Source organism: Astatotilapia calliptera, chromosome 18 (assembly GCF_964374335.1).
Source record: "Astatotilapia calliptera chromosome 18, fAstCal68.1, whole genome shotgun sequence".
In the NCBI taxonomy this organism is placed as follows: Eukaryota; Metazoa; Chordata; class Actinopteri; order Cichliformes; family Cichlidae; genus Astatotilapia; species Astatotilapia calliptera.
Window position 1 is genome coordinate 17,917,939 of NC_137439.1, and position 17,542 is coordinate 17,935,480.

Sequence of the window (17,542 nt, forward strand, 5' to 3'; positions counted from 1 at the left end):
ATCGCTCTGAAAAATAAATTATTTCATTGCAATATTTCCTTTTTGTTTTTGCAGAAAAGGCGCTGACACCAGCGAACCAAATGGTGCAATTTAACATCTTTAAAGTGCATTTGATTGGTTAAAAACATTCAACACCAGCAGTAGGTCAGTGTGAGATCAAAGCGGGAGAGAACCTCACAGTGCTGGCAGTGGGCGTTAAGTGCGACCTCATTACAGCGAGAATCAGAGACAATTTGGGCTTCAGGTGACCAGAGTTGTGAAAGTTTATTCAGGGAGAGCATTTAGGACCGGGAACCAAATGGGACGACACCTTCCATGTGTGGCTTTTCATCAAAAATATCTGAATATTTGTTGCGCGGTGATGGTGAAAGCTCATCTGGAAATTATTATCCTAAAGAAAACTGGACTGTAGAGAATAATTTTAGCATCAGCAAACAATTATTTACACGCACAGTTCTTCCGTTTCTTTACCCAGATTTAATTCTTTGTGTAATTAAAAAAAAACTCTAATGAGTTTATAATGTAAAAGGTCTGAAGCGCAAATCAGATAAATAAGACATTTTGACCAAATATAAAAAACAGTTCAATAAGTCGACCCTGAAGGGCCATAGATGTCCCCTAACTGTCAAGAGCGACGGTGCATGAAATTGTTAATGATCATTTTGAGACAAGGTTACAGTCCCAATATCGCTGTAATCCTTCGCAGGTCGTCTTAATTAAATATCCGTGCAGTGGCCTGGTTTCTCCTTACATGGACCCGGGCATGAACTTTTTCCACCGCCCTGGGCTGTTTACACAATTCACGACGGGCCTTTTACTTAATACCACGGCCTGCTCACCCACTCCTCCCTAACCCTTTATTTACAAAAAGAAAGAAAAGAATTCACGGCTGGATCACAGTGAAAGACATGATATAGTGTCAAATCAATAAACACAACTTCAGGCGCTTTATGTGTGTCTTTTCTCGAACCAGTGGCAGTACAAGTAATGGAGATGTTATTCTCAATAAAAAAATATATTTTCCTGATATAATTTGTTTAAAAATTACATTTGCCGTCAGTTTATCATATTTGTGTGTTTATGTTGATCATCACTTTCTGTCTTTCGCCTTCATAATTACTAATAACATTATACTAAGGGCCGAAATCATAGCAAACCACATAAAGAAAATATAAACAAATATAATGGCAACAGCCTAAAAGTGTGAATTTTGAATGAACTAACTATATTGTAAGCTGTATCGTTTTGCTAAACAACCGATGTTTCAAAACACAAATACAATACTGTGAATATGAAAAAATATGTATATCAAACTTGAATTTTTAGTGGAGTGTAAAAAAAAGGAGAAACAGAGCGCGGGGGGGGGGGGGGGGGGGGCGTTGGAGGGTTTATCCCAATCACTATGAACGTGGCTCCCTCTAGCGTTCAGAAAGGGTACAGTTGCAGTTGCAGCCTGTCGTCATGTCAGTCTTAGCTGAGTTCATGAAGTTCAGCTGATTTCTACAAACGCAATAATTTATTAATGAGACAGTGGCGACACTGAAATAAGAGCTGTTTGTGATCACACCACATTTCCCACATTGACAGGGACTTGCTGGTGTTTCGAGGATCAGGAGAATCACAAACCAGTGAAACAGTAAAGCAGTGCCAAGAGACATAAACATACAATTCAACAATGTCGCCGATGCGCTCTGAAACATATCGTTTCCTAAGGCTCACACCGCGCACGAACGATTTGCCAGTGCGATGAGAAGTGCGCCATCCGGTGAGCGCTCTCGCAGTATGACGTACGTTCTCCCAACCAATAAAACCGCAGAATGACAGGGAGCGAGCGTGACCGAAAAAAGTACGGATAGAGCACAGAAGCAAGCGCAACACAAATTTCTGGCCATTCATCCAGTCTAGCGGTCAGTGCAGCGCATACAACTTCCTGTGTGAAGGGGCTACAAGAGTGGTCATGGTGCACAGAAGGCAAAGAGGTCATATAGGGGTCAGAGCTAACTGAGATTAAACTAACTGACCATTACCTCAGAATACAACAATGATTAATGGAGAAGTTGGGCGGTGACCAGGTTATACTTTTAGGGCGCCTGAGCTGCCATTTCACTGAGTGTGGGAAATGCATGAGAAAGTTCCACAGACAAGTTTTTGGGTTTTTTTTACCACTCTTTGAAAGCAATTTTTATGTTAATTAATGTGTGAATTAATATTGGTAATACTATGTAGGAGTTATTAGATTGTTTTATGATATAGCAGTGAGGATGGTGTTAAATCTTTGTAACGGTTATACATAATAAATGCCAACAGTTCCAGTATGTTCTTACCTTGTCATGTTTTCAGGTCTTGGCCTCTGGATCACACTGTGAAGGGATGAAATATGACCAGTATGTAAGAATTATTTCAACTCTTGTCAGCTGTTGCTGTTGTGGCCATCAACCCTTTAACGTTAAACCTAACTTTTCAGAGGAACTATAATAAATATGAAGAAAGAAACTTCCTAAAAATCACCCATAGCGGCCAACGAACTAGTCTGTTTATTTTTTTGTGTACATGATAACGGTATATATATTCAGGATATTAATTATATTCAGTGATCCACATGAGCCCCCTGAGCAGCACTGACATGGGTTTCAGAACATTTTTTAGCGGCTGCTGCCATCTCCCGATTTAATTCTGTACTACAGTTGCTGACTGACTGAGCAAATCAGAAAATACAAACAAGCACCTTCAGTTATGTGAAAGGAACAACCTTAAATACTATGAAGCAAAACTGATCATAAAAGCCTGCTTGTTGTTTTCATGCACTAAATGTGCGAATAAACTAAAATAATTTCCACAGGTGTTTCAGGATACCAGAGAAGAGCATTTTCTCTGTGGCTCTCTAATGTTCCAGGTCAGCGTGTCAAGCAGGACTAAAGAGATTCATTAAATGGCAAACAGACAATTTTTGTTGGCCTATTTGAAAGAGTAAACAGGTTGTATATGGATTATGTGTATTTAACTTAGTATGCATAAATAGCATACTAAAGAACCGTTTGGGTTGCGGTGTATAAGCATGACCTTTTAGGTTAGTAAAACAATTCCTTCATAAAAACGTGTATTTTTATCTTTACCTTAATTTTAACAATGACAAGTGTAGTGCCACAAATTCCTTTAAATATTCAAATAAATAGAAAAATAAAACAAAAGCAAAACAAAAAGCTTCTTACTGTAGCCAAAGCATTACGATCAGTATTTCACAAGTCATTTGCCTAATAAAGTGACAAACGAAACAAAAGAAAACTGTAAAATTTTACAGTAAATTACTGGCAGCATCGGTGATTTCCTGTAACTTTACAAGGACCATACTGTAAACATACTGTTTATTTAAACATCTTTAATTTAATTAATTAATTTATTTACAGGATGATACCCGATTGTTTATTGGAAAAAGCTGTACAATTCTAATGACGTTATACTTTTATATACATCTATCTGTCTATCTAGATAGATAGATAGATAGATAGATAGATAGATAGATAGATAGATAGATAGATAGATAGATAGATAGATAGATAGATAGATAGATAGATAGATAGATAGATAGATAGATAGATAGCTGTGCTGTACTTTTTAAAGTATTTTCTCGGGTACTACTGTATTTCACTTTTTTTCTGAATCTAGACTTCTTTACAGTGATATTCCGTTTTCTGCTTTTACTTTCTTTGCTTACAATAATAACAACAACGACAAAACTAACAATAACAGTCATTTATATTTTGTAAATAGTTATAGTTGTTAATGATAAAAAAAAGTTTGTCTTATTGTAAGTACTGTATTATGGTAATTTGTTTATATGCAATTAAAATATCTCATGTCAATAACTGTGCTTGTCACTGACACTGACTGTTTCAAGGCGCAAACCACTTCTCTGACCCATATAAATACAGCGGCTCGTAGCTTGGACCATTGTCTCTTGCGGTCTTTGGTCTCATTCCCTTCAGTGACATGTTGAATGAAATTATTTTCATGCGTTTGATGAATTTTCTGCTTAGACCTTGTTTTATCGTCTTTAGCTGCTCCGACGCATGCCTTTCATTCTCTTGGTCAGTTAGCAGTCACTATAAAGAGTAAAGTATAAAGATGTCAGTCATGACTGAAACAAACTAAACCACATCAGAGCACTGATCGAAACTGGAGTCCCAGAATTCAAAATAACCATGTAGTTAATTTGTCATTTGCTGGGCTAGTGAGGAGAATTTGACTGTTCCTCCAGAAATAGAACAACCTCCTATTTCGGTTTTTGTTTGAAATGTTTGTTTTTTCTGACTGCATGTTACGTTATGTTAATTTGTATTAAAAAAAAATAAGAATAATAATGCCAGAATTTTAATCTGTGACTTCCCAATGAAATTTAACCTTGAAGTGATTCATTAGGAGAATGCTTGGATAAAGGAATACGCTTGATGACTCTTATGCTGTCAGCAGTATCACATAAAATCACACCTACAAACACCTCAATATTTGAGATGCAATTTAATACAGTTAACCTTTGCCTTTATCGGGGCTGGACTTGTAAACCCACCAACTTTGAATTACCGATCTCTATATCACATAAACACAGTGTGTGTATTCTTATATACCGAGGGAGTATTACAATCTTAAAAATACAGAAAGTGCCCCATTACTTTTGCGTTTATAATAAAAAACGTATCAAAATAAAAAACACATATTCAGCACCATGGACAGCAGAGCCGTTAATAAGGTTTATGTAGGAAGAAGCCTTTGCTTTTAGGAAATTTAAAATTATGTAGTAACTTTCCAAATATATATACATATGAACATGTACTTTCATACTAACAATGTGGATTATGTTCGCAATAATGTGATATAAATCGATATGTATGACGATAGAACGAGACCCACGTGTGGGTAATTAAGCGAGAGTATGGCTGTCTAAAAAAAATCAGGGTGCGTACACTGTCATTAGTCTATGTGAAATATAGTTTATTCACCTTGTCACGTTTTTATGTCTGGAGGTTCTTTTGGTCTGAAGGTTCAGTTTATACCAGAAGAATTGTTGGGTTTCTTTTCATGTTTTCATGTTTATGTTTTTGATCGATAAATACCGTTTCGTATACCGTCTGCTAAAGTGACTGAATGTCCATCTGGCTGTTCTGTGGGACCTTTAGAATCCTCTGCAAATACCAAACGCAGAAATTTTATTTTAGAATTCCAAAAACTTTCACTTACCACGAGATGGCAGTGCAAGTCAAACCAAAAAGCACTGAAGAAAAATGTAAGATTTTGTCACTTCACTGTTGCTCACTGTACGTGGCCTCCTCTCCCTCTTCTTTCTGGCTACTAATTATGTCAGTATTATATTTTACATCAGTGATGCTGTTGTGGCAGCAGTTTAATGCAAAGAAGTCACAACGTATACATAAATTATCCTCAAAATATGAACAACCTTGAAGATGAACTACTTTTCATTAAGCCCAACTTTTCACAATAAAAAAAGTGCAAAAGTCGATATAACATTAAATAAAATAATCTATACTTCGTTCATATTTATGAAACTGAGAAGAAAGCACCCATAACACAGCTGGTGTTCCCTGATGAGTGTGTCTTTTACTTTTGCTTTCTCATGGTTTCAAATTTGTGCCTCTGCAAAACTTTAAAGACTACTGTTCTGCTGAGCTCCTGAGAAACAAAACTTACTTTTTAAATCCAACATTTAAAAAAGATCTATACTGTTTCTAGAAAACACGTTGTCTACCCTTTCTTATAGTCATTTAGTATTTAAGACATCACGAAATGGTCCTTTCAAAAATAAATCTCTTTAATGATTAGGGATTATTACAGGCGGGAAGCAACAGTTTAACCATCAGAAAAAACACAAAACAAAATTAAGTGAAAGGTTCAGATATATTGACGTTTTTGGTACAATATAGATATTGCTTATCCATGTGTGTGACGTCAGTCGCATAAGGAAAACGTGAAGTGCTAAAACAAGTCCCCACAACAAAATGATTACTAAAGAAATTGAAAGGTCAAAGTTCATTGGAAAGAAAGATGTGCTTCATAAGCTGCCGTATAAGGAAATGTTATGTTAGAATCACTCCGCCAAGGGCTTAACTTAAATGAAGTGGATTTGTGGGTTTTATTTTAGGAACCACTTTGCCTCTTCTTGTCACATTACACATGGCTTTACGTCCTGATAGACGCTTTGATGATGATGATGATGATGATGGAGCTGATGATAATAAGATCCACTGGTGTTGGGATGAAGGTTTAAAACGAATTCCTTCCTGTCACACACGGGAGCTGAGTGGCTGGAATATCGAGACAATCCCACTGTAAACAAACAGGATACAAGAGGTCAAGTAGTCATTTCTTTGGTCAAGCTGTAGATTTATAGAAGCACGCAACCAAAAAAGGAAAGAAAGAAAAAGGGCCACAACTTTAGAGCATTTCCTTTTAGACAATTTTAGACCTAAAATTGGTTGGCGCTACTTTTGAACAACATTTATTTATTTCTGTCTTTCTTTTTATCTTTTTTCTTTTAAAGTTGTCATATTTTCCATAGCTGCCTTTATCCAAAGGATATAAGAGCAGTTCATGTTTACACTGTTAGGCAGTTGATGATGCAAATTCTAGTGGATTCCTCACTCTAACATCCTAAAGTCACAAATCGTAATAAAACAACAGATTTTTCCCATTGCAAACAATAAGGTATTAAACGCATTTTGAGACAGATTCTGATAAACAAATCAAGTCTGCTGATTTTCCTAATTTTATATTTCTAAAAAGAACTACTTGTAAATATATATATATATATATTAATGAATGTTTTTCATTGTATACAAATGTGCCTTTTAGCGTATTTTAACAAAAAAAAACGTGTTTACAGACTAATCAATAATACAATAAAAGCAGGTTTGACATTTTTAGTGAAGTTTATGAATCTGCTTGAAATTTTTAAAAAAGGTTTGTTTTCATAATTAACAGTTTTAATGAGCTGCTGTTATTGTGTATTTAGACCTACATTTGTGTAACACGGGGACCTCTGAAAAGGCTTCTATGCAGACGCTATGGCATGATAATAAAATGTGAAATAACAATGATAGCAATAAATCAGTTAAATGAAACAAAAGCCACGATTGAACACCAATATTTTGATGCGTGATAAAAAATAAAATAAATAAATATCAAAAAATATTTTATAGCCTTAAAAACTACTTTTCTGTTCATCTTGCTGCTTTTCAATTTTAATTTTAAATATATTACAAATTGATATGTTTTATGTATAGATTTTTAAATAAACCTGTTCGCATAAAAAATACATTGTAAAATCTTGATTTTTCTATGTATTTTTTATGTGTGTGAAACATGAAAATCTGTTTTTTGTTTTGTTTTGTTTTTTGTTTTTTAAAAAGAGCGTTGACTTTATCTGTGATAGATAAATGATCAGTTATTCACGGCCTCAAGTGACTCACTGTGGTAAGCAGAGAATATAAAACAGTGTAGGTAATAAAATGCATACCTGAAATGTCAGAATCTCGTGCATTATGGTGCAAATAGCCCTGGTCCAGCGCGTAAGACGTCATTCCCGCATGTACGGCTGAGGAGTTTGGACTGCTTGATCTCACCGACTGCTGTTTGATGTACGATGACACACCAGGTGTACTCCAATGTGAAGCTGCATTTGCATATGGAGACTGACAGTCCAAAGTGCCTATCATCGCTTGGGAGGACTGCAGGGGGCTGCTGCTACTGTCGGGGCAATAGTCTGAGTTAGAGGCCACCTGACATGCGGCCATATATGACGACCCGGAGCTCGATGACATGTGCGGGAGGTGATGTCCTCCTCCGAGTCCATCGAAGCCACCTGGAACTGTATTACCCATTAAATCTAAGTTGTAGCTGTTATGACATGCTAATGAGCCTGCGGGTGATTGGAAATCAAAGTTCTGGGACAGCATGGATGCACCAAACCCGATCCCATTCATCATCCTGTACATTGGTTTTAAAGCTTGGCATTTCCTCCGGAACCCCCGGGGTCTGCGACGAAACGAGCCCTCCTCAAACATAAACTCACTGCCAGGGTCGATGGTCCAGTAGTGCCCTTTGCCAGGTCTGCCTAGACCCTTGGGTAGTTTTATAAAGCACTCGTTCAGAGACAGGTTATGTCTGACAGAATTTTTCCATCCCTGGTATGATCCCCTGAAGAAAGGGAATCTGGCCTGGAGAAACTGATATATTTCGCTTAAAGTAAGTCTTTTAGTTGGCGAGCTTTGAATAGCCATCACAATTAAGGCAATGTATGAGTAGGGAGGCTTTTCGGGGCGCCTCAAGCCGGAGTTTCCCTTTTTCCCTTTTGCTGATTCATTATGCGCGCTCTCCATCACTGGCTGTGGGCTCAGCCCAGATGCCCTTAGAGCACCGGCCGCTGGACTTGCGCGCAGAGGACTGGGTAGATCCAGATGTTGCTGGGAATTCTCAGTCGTCATAGCCGTGCCTCTTTCTGGTTTCATACAACATGCAACTCTCTTTTCCTGTATTTTAAGCACCGTTAAAGGCTTCCTAACGCAGAATTCACGGAGGTCAGTGTCCCGTTGCGATGCTCGGTAAGATTATAACCGTGAAAATCAAGAAACGCAGGCGCTGAGCCTCCTTCCTCTCTCTGCCCATCGCTGGCAATAATCCCATCAGAGAGGGGAAATAAAGCTCCTAGACTTTGCTTGCGCATATCCACCCGGCCAAACACAACTCGACCACCTATCAGTACTTAAATCTCTCTCTGCCCCTCTATTCCCCCAAATCCCTCCAAGAAATCGCCAGGAACTACTCCCTCCCCATCTGGCAAGTATCCAGCCTAGAAGCCGGACACTGCACATTGGAGTAAGACAAATCTCCTCCCACGACTCACTTTCCAAAACACTTCTGTCCACATTTGACAAACCGGTATTTGTCACGACATCATGATGAATGAAGTCTCAGAGTTCGATTAAGATCAAATTATTTCCTTTTACCTCCCTTTACAGCAAACACTGAAGGTGCCCAATTGCAGCTTTAGACTGTAAAGTTGTGCGGGAGAAGCACCGACTCCTGATTTGGTTGGGATCTGTTCAGGGTTAAGGGCTCTGACATGAGAGGCCAGAGCATGTTTTTTCCATCAGAGCGTGCCAACATACCACACACAGCGCCCAAGTGTCAGTTTACCTCTCGGAGCCTGGATTACATCCCTGGAGAAATGAAAGTAGCCACTCTAACAAAAGTCTTTGGAAGGATTCAGATGATAAAATATGAACATGTCGCTATGCAAAGTTCCTTTCTTCTGTGAAACGTTTAGAGCAATTCGAGTGGCTTAAGACGTGAAATAATGTCACCATCAGTGAAGTTAAAAGCACAATCTGCGCAAGCTGTTACCAACACGAAACTCGTGCGTCCAGGATGCACAGCTGCTTTAGAGGAAATTTACTTTCTAGTGTCAGATGAATAGCACAAACTGGAATACCCTTCTTTCTGCTCTGAATTTGAGTTGAGCTCGCATTTGTATAAACCCTTTCCTGAGTATGTGTGGTGACTGAGGCGACAGCTATTTGCAGCGCCAGACAGAAAACATAAATATTGGATGCCCCTATCCGGCAGCAGCGAGCTTCATGAACATGAAAAAGTAAATACTACTATATGATATTTCTTTTGGCAGCATGAAGCAGAAAGAAAGAGGGAAAAAAGAACAATACCAAGTTTATTATTATTATTATTATTATTATTATACAAATATTGGGCAATGCAAGATTTAGAAAATAGTTTCGAGGAGGCGTCAGACGAATACGCCCTCATGAATAGTGCGTTCTATAATTGCACTGGCAGTTAACTATGCTTTTATGAAGTATCTATAATTCCAGTTATAGATATATACACAACAACAGGAAACAGATATCAGCACAACTTTTTTTTATTATTAATTTCACATTTCTCAAAATAAAAAGACATAAAAACAGTCAAAGTGCATATTTTTAACAGGTTTGTTAAAGAAATAAAGTTAATGCTCTGCTCGGTAACATTTCTAACAGAATGTGAAATTTCAAGTTTGAAAACGCTTTAAGGATAAACTACTACAAAAATAAAAGGGAACCACCATCCCGCCACAGTTATGTCAGATTAAACTAGCGACTAACTCAAGGTGATCATTTTGAGTCACCGAACAGCAAGTCCACATTTCTTTGTGATATTGCAAATTGTCTATGAAAGAAACCCACCACCATAGGGGGTTGATACATGCTGGGCACTGGAGTCCACATGACAGGGTGACTTAACATATAGATATGAGGCAGGTGTGTTTGAATGATAGGTCATTAGTTCAGTGTAGTAGGGCCAGGGGAAGGCAGGAAAGGGAGGCAAACGTTCGTTATTTAAGTCTCTCTTGAACGGCTTGCTGAGGATGCTGTCAATAGCGAATGAACTGGTAAACTTGGGACGGGAATCAGTCTTGGTGCTCGGGGCAGACTGGTGAATGAGCTGCGGCTCCTCTGTGTGCTCGGGCTCCTCTTGTTCCCTGCTGAATTTTTTGTTAATGCGCTTTCTTCTGCGCCGGAATACCCCGTCAGCAAATGTGTATTCGCTGTGAGGATTGAGCATCCAGTAATTGTCCTTTCCCCAGGGTCTGGAAGGGTCCCGGAGCACTTTGAGAAAACAATCATTAAGAGACAGATTATGACGAACCGAGTTCCTCCAGCCGGTGTAAGTGCCTCTGAAGAACGGGAACTTTTTCATCAGATAGTCGTTTATCTCCGCCAAAGTCAGACGTCCACTGGGTGAGTCCCGGATGGCCATAGCGATTAGAGCGATGTATGAAAACGGGGGCTTGGGTCTACGTGTGTATGGCTTGGACTTGCCGCTGCCGCCGCACGGGGTGACAGGTGGAGGACTGTGGGCCACGCAGTCCCCATCCGACCCCAGCTCCTCTTCAGGAGGGAAAGGAGATCGCCCATGACCCTCAGCATCACTGGATATCTCGAAATGCTTCATGTCATAGTGACTCCCACACAGCACCTCCAGCTTCATTGTTAGTGTGCTGCTCGGTAGAATCTGTCCAGCAATAAACCTCGGAGAGCTCTTTGCGTAAAGTCCGAAGCTTTAGTCAAGCTTTAGTCAGCTGTGAGTCAAGATGCGGAGAGTCTTGGGCTGTATCCAAAGGAGTGTGTCTTCTTAATCATACCTGCCAGAGCGCTGAAGCCCTTCTCACCTTGGGTCCGTGTTAGCGGCACTTTATAGGCGGCTTACCTCAGACCCAACCCAAGGGGGCGGGGCATGTGAGTTTAAAATATTGAGAATATCACAAATACCTTCACATTGCGTTCCAGTGTCTTTAATAAAAAAAAAAAATCATAATGACCATTTAATATAATATTCCGAACATTCCAACCCACACCTCATTCAAAGCCAGTTTAACAGTCTCACCTGTGAAATGTTAAGGAACACACACTGGGACTATTTTACCTGAGACAACCAGGGGGCGTATATTTCCTTTGCATTTAAGGTGCGGTGCCTACAGGTAGTTTTATTTGTCCCATTCAGGAAGCGCCGTAATCACAGCAAGGGCTATCTGTTTTCGTGTGTGTGTGTGTGTGTGTGTGTGTGTGTAATTATTTACTTCATCTTTTTTTTTTTAAACAACCGTTTTATGATGAAAACAATCAACTGCACAATCTTTCCATGCTGGTGTGTAATATTTAAACAACACTCGGGTCTCTGTGCCAGCACTCGTCACACATTCACCTGCTTTCGAGATGTCTCATATCAAAGCTCAGTGTTTAGGTGTGAACTTTTAATGTCATGCCAATTTACCAGCCCACATGGAAACTTGTGTTATTGTGTTTTTGTCACTTAAACAGTGCATTCTGTCCTTCCTGTTGCCCAGAATTCACCTACCAAATGATCATTAATTTTCTGTTTTTGGTAATTGCGTTGAGGTTTTGGAAGGCTTTAGAAATGTCTAAGTCTTGCAATTTCAGCCTGAGGAAATTGCAGTACAATTGCACCAGGTGTATCAATTGAATCATGGAGATAGGAACAAACAAGACAAATTGTTGATTTATATTGTACTCTTGTTGGATGATGCCAGTCATCTTCTCTCAGCTACTCCCCCAGGTCAAACTCTGACTTCTGCTGAACAACCCATCTTTGTGCAACATACCTCCGGGAAAAAGATGCAACCAATTGCCATGACAGGCTGTGCAGCCACAGTGTCATCACATAAACGGAAAAAAATATATATCCTTGTAAAACCACCTGGAACTCGGTGTTGACATTACCCTCATGCTGTCACTGTGCCAAGTACAAAATTATTCAACTGCTGTTTATGCAAACTGTGCGTTCTGTAAGTGTTTGTAGAAGGTAGGCCGAGCATGTTTGTGCTGGTGTGAATGTTTTGATTTTCAGGTAATAATCTGTTTGCGTTGAGTGTGACACAGAACCTGTAGTGAAGTCACTACTTTGAATGGTGGCATGTCAAGGATGGAATTCTGTAAGCTAACCACACAATGACAGCAACTCACATACCACCGTATTCACTCTGCTCAGTGCATGTAGTAGCTTGTGACGCCATGTCTCAATGTGTACATACATGGTGATATGTGTATAAAGCTTTAAATCATTTATTATGGCTTTATAATAAGATAATTTAAAAAAAAGTATACAATATCACAAGTGGAGTAATTAAAAGTTACATACAAAATCATAGATACGTATTTATGTGTGTAACTGTTTCTTATGAAGGAAAGACTGTAAATATTCATTTGATAGTATGGTGTACTTAAAGCCAGTATACTAATGAGCAGTTATAGTAATTCTATGCTACTCCAATATTTCTAAAGGCATGTGTGTGCAGTGTTCATACTTAAACAACATATAATTTTGTAAAAATACACAATAATGCAATAATTTAAAATGGTCTATTTTAAGATGATTAGATAATAAATCTGTTTTATAAGCTTCTTCTTTGTGTGTTTGTGAGTTTAGAATATAAAATTAAATGCATGTAGTGTGAAATATAAATGAATTGCATGAAATTTTATTTATGGTTTTAAAGCCCTTAAACCTGCAAAGCTATAAAATTGAAAAACCTCCAAAGAATGAAGAATGCTTTTCTCTGAACAGCACAATAATGATAACATTGTTCGCAAGCATGTTCGTTGAGCAACGGAGACACATTGGCCGTGAAAGCGCCATCTTCCTTTGTCAGAACGTCAACGTTTACTGCCAGCATGGCCCTGATGTTGTTGTTGAAACATAACCTGTTGATATGCTGGAATGAGGAACACGGTAAAGTACATAGCCAGACACTTAGTGACTAATGCCCTGATGGTTGTGAATACTGTGCAGTGATTCACTGGCACCATTTTCAGTTCCAAAACATTCAAGAATTCCAAACTTTTGCCAAAATAATAAAAATGCATGCCAAGATTTTTCAATTCAGTACAATAAAGTCACGCCTATTCACAAGCATGTAGTAGTTTCATGAGAACCCATTTAAGGTAGAGCATACCTGTGTAGCACATGCGATCACTCACAGACTTCATGTGGCCAAATTCTATGAAGTTTAAGTTCAGTCAATCAAAGTGTTGGTTTTGACTCACAAAACAGTCACAACCCAATGATTTTCCAAAGAATCGTTTGTTTAATTGTTTGTCAAGGAAAATAGTTTCCCACTCATTTGTCAGTGAGCACACGGAAGAAGTTAAATAGTTTTAGTTGACTGCACGATTAAAAGACAAAACAGCACATGAAGGGCAACAAATGTGTTGTGACTGTAGATTTAACAGCTATGTTGAGCGCTGCTCATTTCTCAGCGATACACCTGCTTCATTTTGCTCAAGCTGCTGAGTCACTAAGAGCTTTTGATTTTTAAACTAAAAAACAATGCACCCTAGTATAAAAAGACATGGGACAATGAAATAATAATAATGGATTGCATTTATACAGTATATTTATATTTTTAGACACTCAAAACGCTTTACAATTCCACTATTCATTCACTCTCACATTGACACACTGGTGGAAGCAAACCACAGTTGTAGACAGCTGCCCTGGGGCAGACTGACAGAAGCAATATAGCTGCCATATTATGCCATCGGCCCCTCTGGCCAACACCAGTAGGTAGAGTGAAGTGTCTTGCCCAAGGTAACAATGACCTGGACAGACAGAGCTGGGGTTACAAGATGCACTTCCCAACCCCTGAACCATGGTCGCCCAGTAAAAAACAACAGTGAAATGTGCTTACCTTTGTATATGCATCAAGTAAATATGGCTTCCACTTATAAAAATATGATTGCTTACAGACAGAGTTGTCATGGTTTTCCTTAACTAATATTTATCAGTAGTCTCACTATTGTCTCACATGTCCAGGACAGATAATGACTCATCATTAAAACATATAAGAGAAAAACATTAAAACCCTTCTTAGAATCTCAGTAATCTCAGTGTGTGTGTGTGTGTGTGTGTGTGTGTGTGTGTGTGTGTGTGTGTGTGTGTGTGTGTGTGTGTGTGTGTGTGTGTGTGTGTGTGTGTTTATCCAAACACGTTTTAGTTTTTCAGTGCAAAGCTGCAGATCATTTGTGATGCGTTTGGTAAACAATTATAAATGTAAGAGCAAAGATCTAAAGGTAAAGGCATCTTCAGAGGTGGAATTAAAATTAAGTGGTTCAAACAAAAATATAATTTCTTATCTATTCCAGGCTTTTTTTAGGGCTATGTGTGGAAACTATGTTTTAATTATCATTTTAGAAAAGTCTGACCTCAAAATATTTCGTCAGTTACTAATTGCTTTATTTTGACAGCTCAGTTTTGAAACCAGCTTGCCAGTGTCTCAGCACTTAACTGGAGCATTATGGTTTTGCACAAACATTCTTAGTCATACTCAGACAGCTTATAGACATTGCTTCTTCATGTATATTTTGCTCCACATGTTGGGTCATGTATATCTCGCCCCGGCCTCTGAATCCACACATTCTGTCTCTCGTGTAAGAAAGCTGTAAAGTTTAGCCGTTTTCTTTCCCTTTCAATAAGTAATTTGTGCGACACATATTTAAATATGTCAGAAAACAAATTTCAAGTTCTTTCATGTCTCTCAGCAGTTAACGTATGAGAGAAGGAATGAAAGCAGGCCATTGCCTGTTGCTGGTTTGGGAAGTTTCTATTCCTGAGCTTTCCCTTGGAAGGCAAAGGGTAATGAGGTGCTGCAAAAATGAAAAGAAAAAGTATTGGAGACACAATAAAAATGTAAGAGAAGCTTTCTGCAGGGAAATGAAGATATGTATTTATGTATAATATTACTATTAAACAAGGCAATTCAAACATAGTGAATAATATTACTGAATAAATTAATACTATTTAAAGGAGAATTGCAATACTGCGAACAGAAGCCACTTGTAGAATGCATTTAAAAGTTAAAAGGGGGTGAAGGAGGTAAACATTGCCAAAACAGCAGCAAGATGGAGTTTAGCTTTCAAATAAGGAACAAATTTCCACACTAAATGTGGTTAATATGTCAACAGTTTGAGCGGTGATTGTAAAAAACGTTGAGAAAAGGGGTCAGTCCATTATTTATTCTCTCTAGGGCTCTGTGTGGTGAGATCTAGGTTGAGGCCTTGTGTATCAACATACAGAGTGTCATAAGCTGTTACTGACAAGCAGCACGGCTACAAAACCGTTACCACCATTATTCTAGAGTAGAGAAATGCCACGTCAACAATGTGTATATATATATATATATATATATATATATATATATATATATATATATATATATATATAAATGTGTGTGTGTGTACAATAAACTCTTTTGCACCTTTGTCGACGTTATAATTTACAGTTTACAACAAAAATAAAATGTTCAGTAAATGCTTTCCACACATAAATCCAGCAACTGTTGAACATTTATCAGCTCTCTTTATCTCACAGTTTATAAACTCAGCATCCAAGAGAGAAACTTAAAATGAAATATGCGCGACGATATGATTAAAGGCCAGGGTTAATCATTCGTGATTCATAGAGTTTTACAATTTACCATTTATTCTACCTAGTGCTTTAGTACCCAGGACATGTTGTAAATCTATATGAGAAGATAACGTTTATTTATGCTTTGTTCTGCGTGGTTTTTACCACAAGCTACCAGTCTGATTAGTGTTAAACTTGCAGCATATAGAAATTTAAAAAAAAATGCAAGGGTAAATTAAAATCAAAGGCAGATTTGTAATAATCAGAAAAGTCCTTACTATAATGCTAGATTTTCAGTGTCTCTGGATACATATTGTGTTGTTTCTATTCACAAAATCATCATCTTACTTTCTCTCTGTCTACAGTGCAACCCTCAAATGTCTGGAGTTTTTAGTTACCATCTGTTTTTGTGCCTAAGGCTTTGAAACGTGGCTTCACTAAAAAGAAATCATTTAAACATGTAAACAAGCGCTCATTTTCTTCCTGTGCCTGTACTTATGATGCCATAGCAACCGGTAAATTCCGTCAGATTCAATCACATGAAATACAAAGACCCAACAAGGAAGCTGTGCCATCGGCAACCACAAAGATCAAAGGCAGGCGGCATGAAAATGTAATAAAATCATTAAATTAACGTATCAAGGCAACCAGCTGATCCTACATTTATAAATATGTTTTGTCAAATTAAACATAATTGTATTGATATTAGTCTGCTCCCTGTATTATTTAAGACATGAACTTTGTGGCTCATCTGGTTGTTTCCTCTCTGTTTGCATGCTTCTGCTGCATGTAACACATGCCATCTCTGCAGTTATTTGAAAGCTAGCATGAAGCTGTGCCAAACTTTACGTTGCAATAAACAGTTATTGCAACTTGTATAAAACATGCTACATTCATACCATCACTATGATAAATCTTGTTGCCTTTTATTTCTTTGCTTCAGTTTTACATACTTTCATCTTGAGTAGTGTCAAAATCTTTGCAAGAATCGCTAATGTTTGTATGTATTTCGGGGTTATGCTTGGATTTTTTGTCTATTATGTTAATTTTAGGTTAATTTAGCATTTGAGAAAATCATCTATAAGCACTTTTCTTGTGCTCACAGAAAACATTATATATAAAAGATGTTATTTGAATTAATATACTAATTATCCAAAAGTATTTTGCTAAAGAAAATAATTTTGGGTAAAACAAAAAACTGTAACCGTCTCCGGTCATTACCAGAGTACCTTATCTCTGCAAAGAAGGAATGTCAGGTTAAATAGAAACTGTATGTATTTCCATGCTGGTTAGTTTGTTTTTTCCTTTCTTTTTCTTTTTACAAACAAGTGAATATACCAGTATGACTACTGACCAGAAATCTGGGGCCATTATCTACAGGGACAACAGTTGCGTGAGGCCACGGTCTGCTGCCCTGTGCCTAAACATTTAAGGCAGCTTTTGTAAATCTACATGTGGGATCTTTATGGGAGTCAACATACTATCAATGGTTTAAACATGCCTCATTTGAAGTCTTGGTTTTTCAAGTGTTACACATATAAGTACATACATACATAAA

General features: G+C 37.9%; 2 protein-coding genes across 2 annotated transcripts; both read right to left on the reverse strand.

Annotated features, from left to right (window-relative positions):
• Window positions 1–5,800: 5,800 nt before the first annotated feature.
• Window positions 5,801–8,807, reverse strand: foxf2a (forkhead box F2a). Its single transcript, XM_026150841.2, has 2 exons — window positions 7,526–8,807; window positions 5,801–6,336 (listed from the first exon to the last, which is right to left on the reverse strand). The coding sequence occupies exons 1-2, from the start codon at window positions 8,514–8,516 to the stop codon at window positions 6,173–6,175; spliced, it is 1,155 nt and encodes a 384-aa protein (XP_026006626.2). The 5' UTR covers window positions 8,517–8,807; the 3' UTR covers window positions 5,801–6,172.
• A 1,120-nt stretch (window positions 8,808–9,927) lies between these two features.
• foxq1a (forkhead box Q1a) lies at window positions 9,928–11,518 on the reverse strand. Its single transcript, XM_026150842.2, has one exon. It carries the CDS (start codon window positions 11,050–11,052, stop codon window positions 10,231–10,233), a length of 822 nt encoding a protein of 273 aa, XP_026006627.2. The 5' UTR covers window positions 11,053–11,518; the 3' UTR covers window positions 9,928–10,230.
• Window positions 11,519–17,542: the final 6,024 nt, after the last annotated feature.

Coding starts and splice junctions, on each gene's coding strand:
- foxf2a (XM_026150841.2), bottom strand. CDS start 8,516: ATGAAACCAGAAAGAGGCACGGCTATGACGACTGAGAATTCCCAGCAA. Junction 6,337..7,525: donor ACGAGATTCTGACATTTCAG/GTATGCATTTTA, acceptor GTTTGTTTACAG/TGGGATTGTCTCGATATTCC.
- foxq1a (XM_026150842.2), bottom strand. CDS start 11,052: ATGAAGCTGGAGGTGCTGTGTGGGAGTCACTATGACATGAAGCATTTC.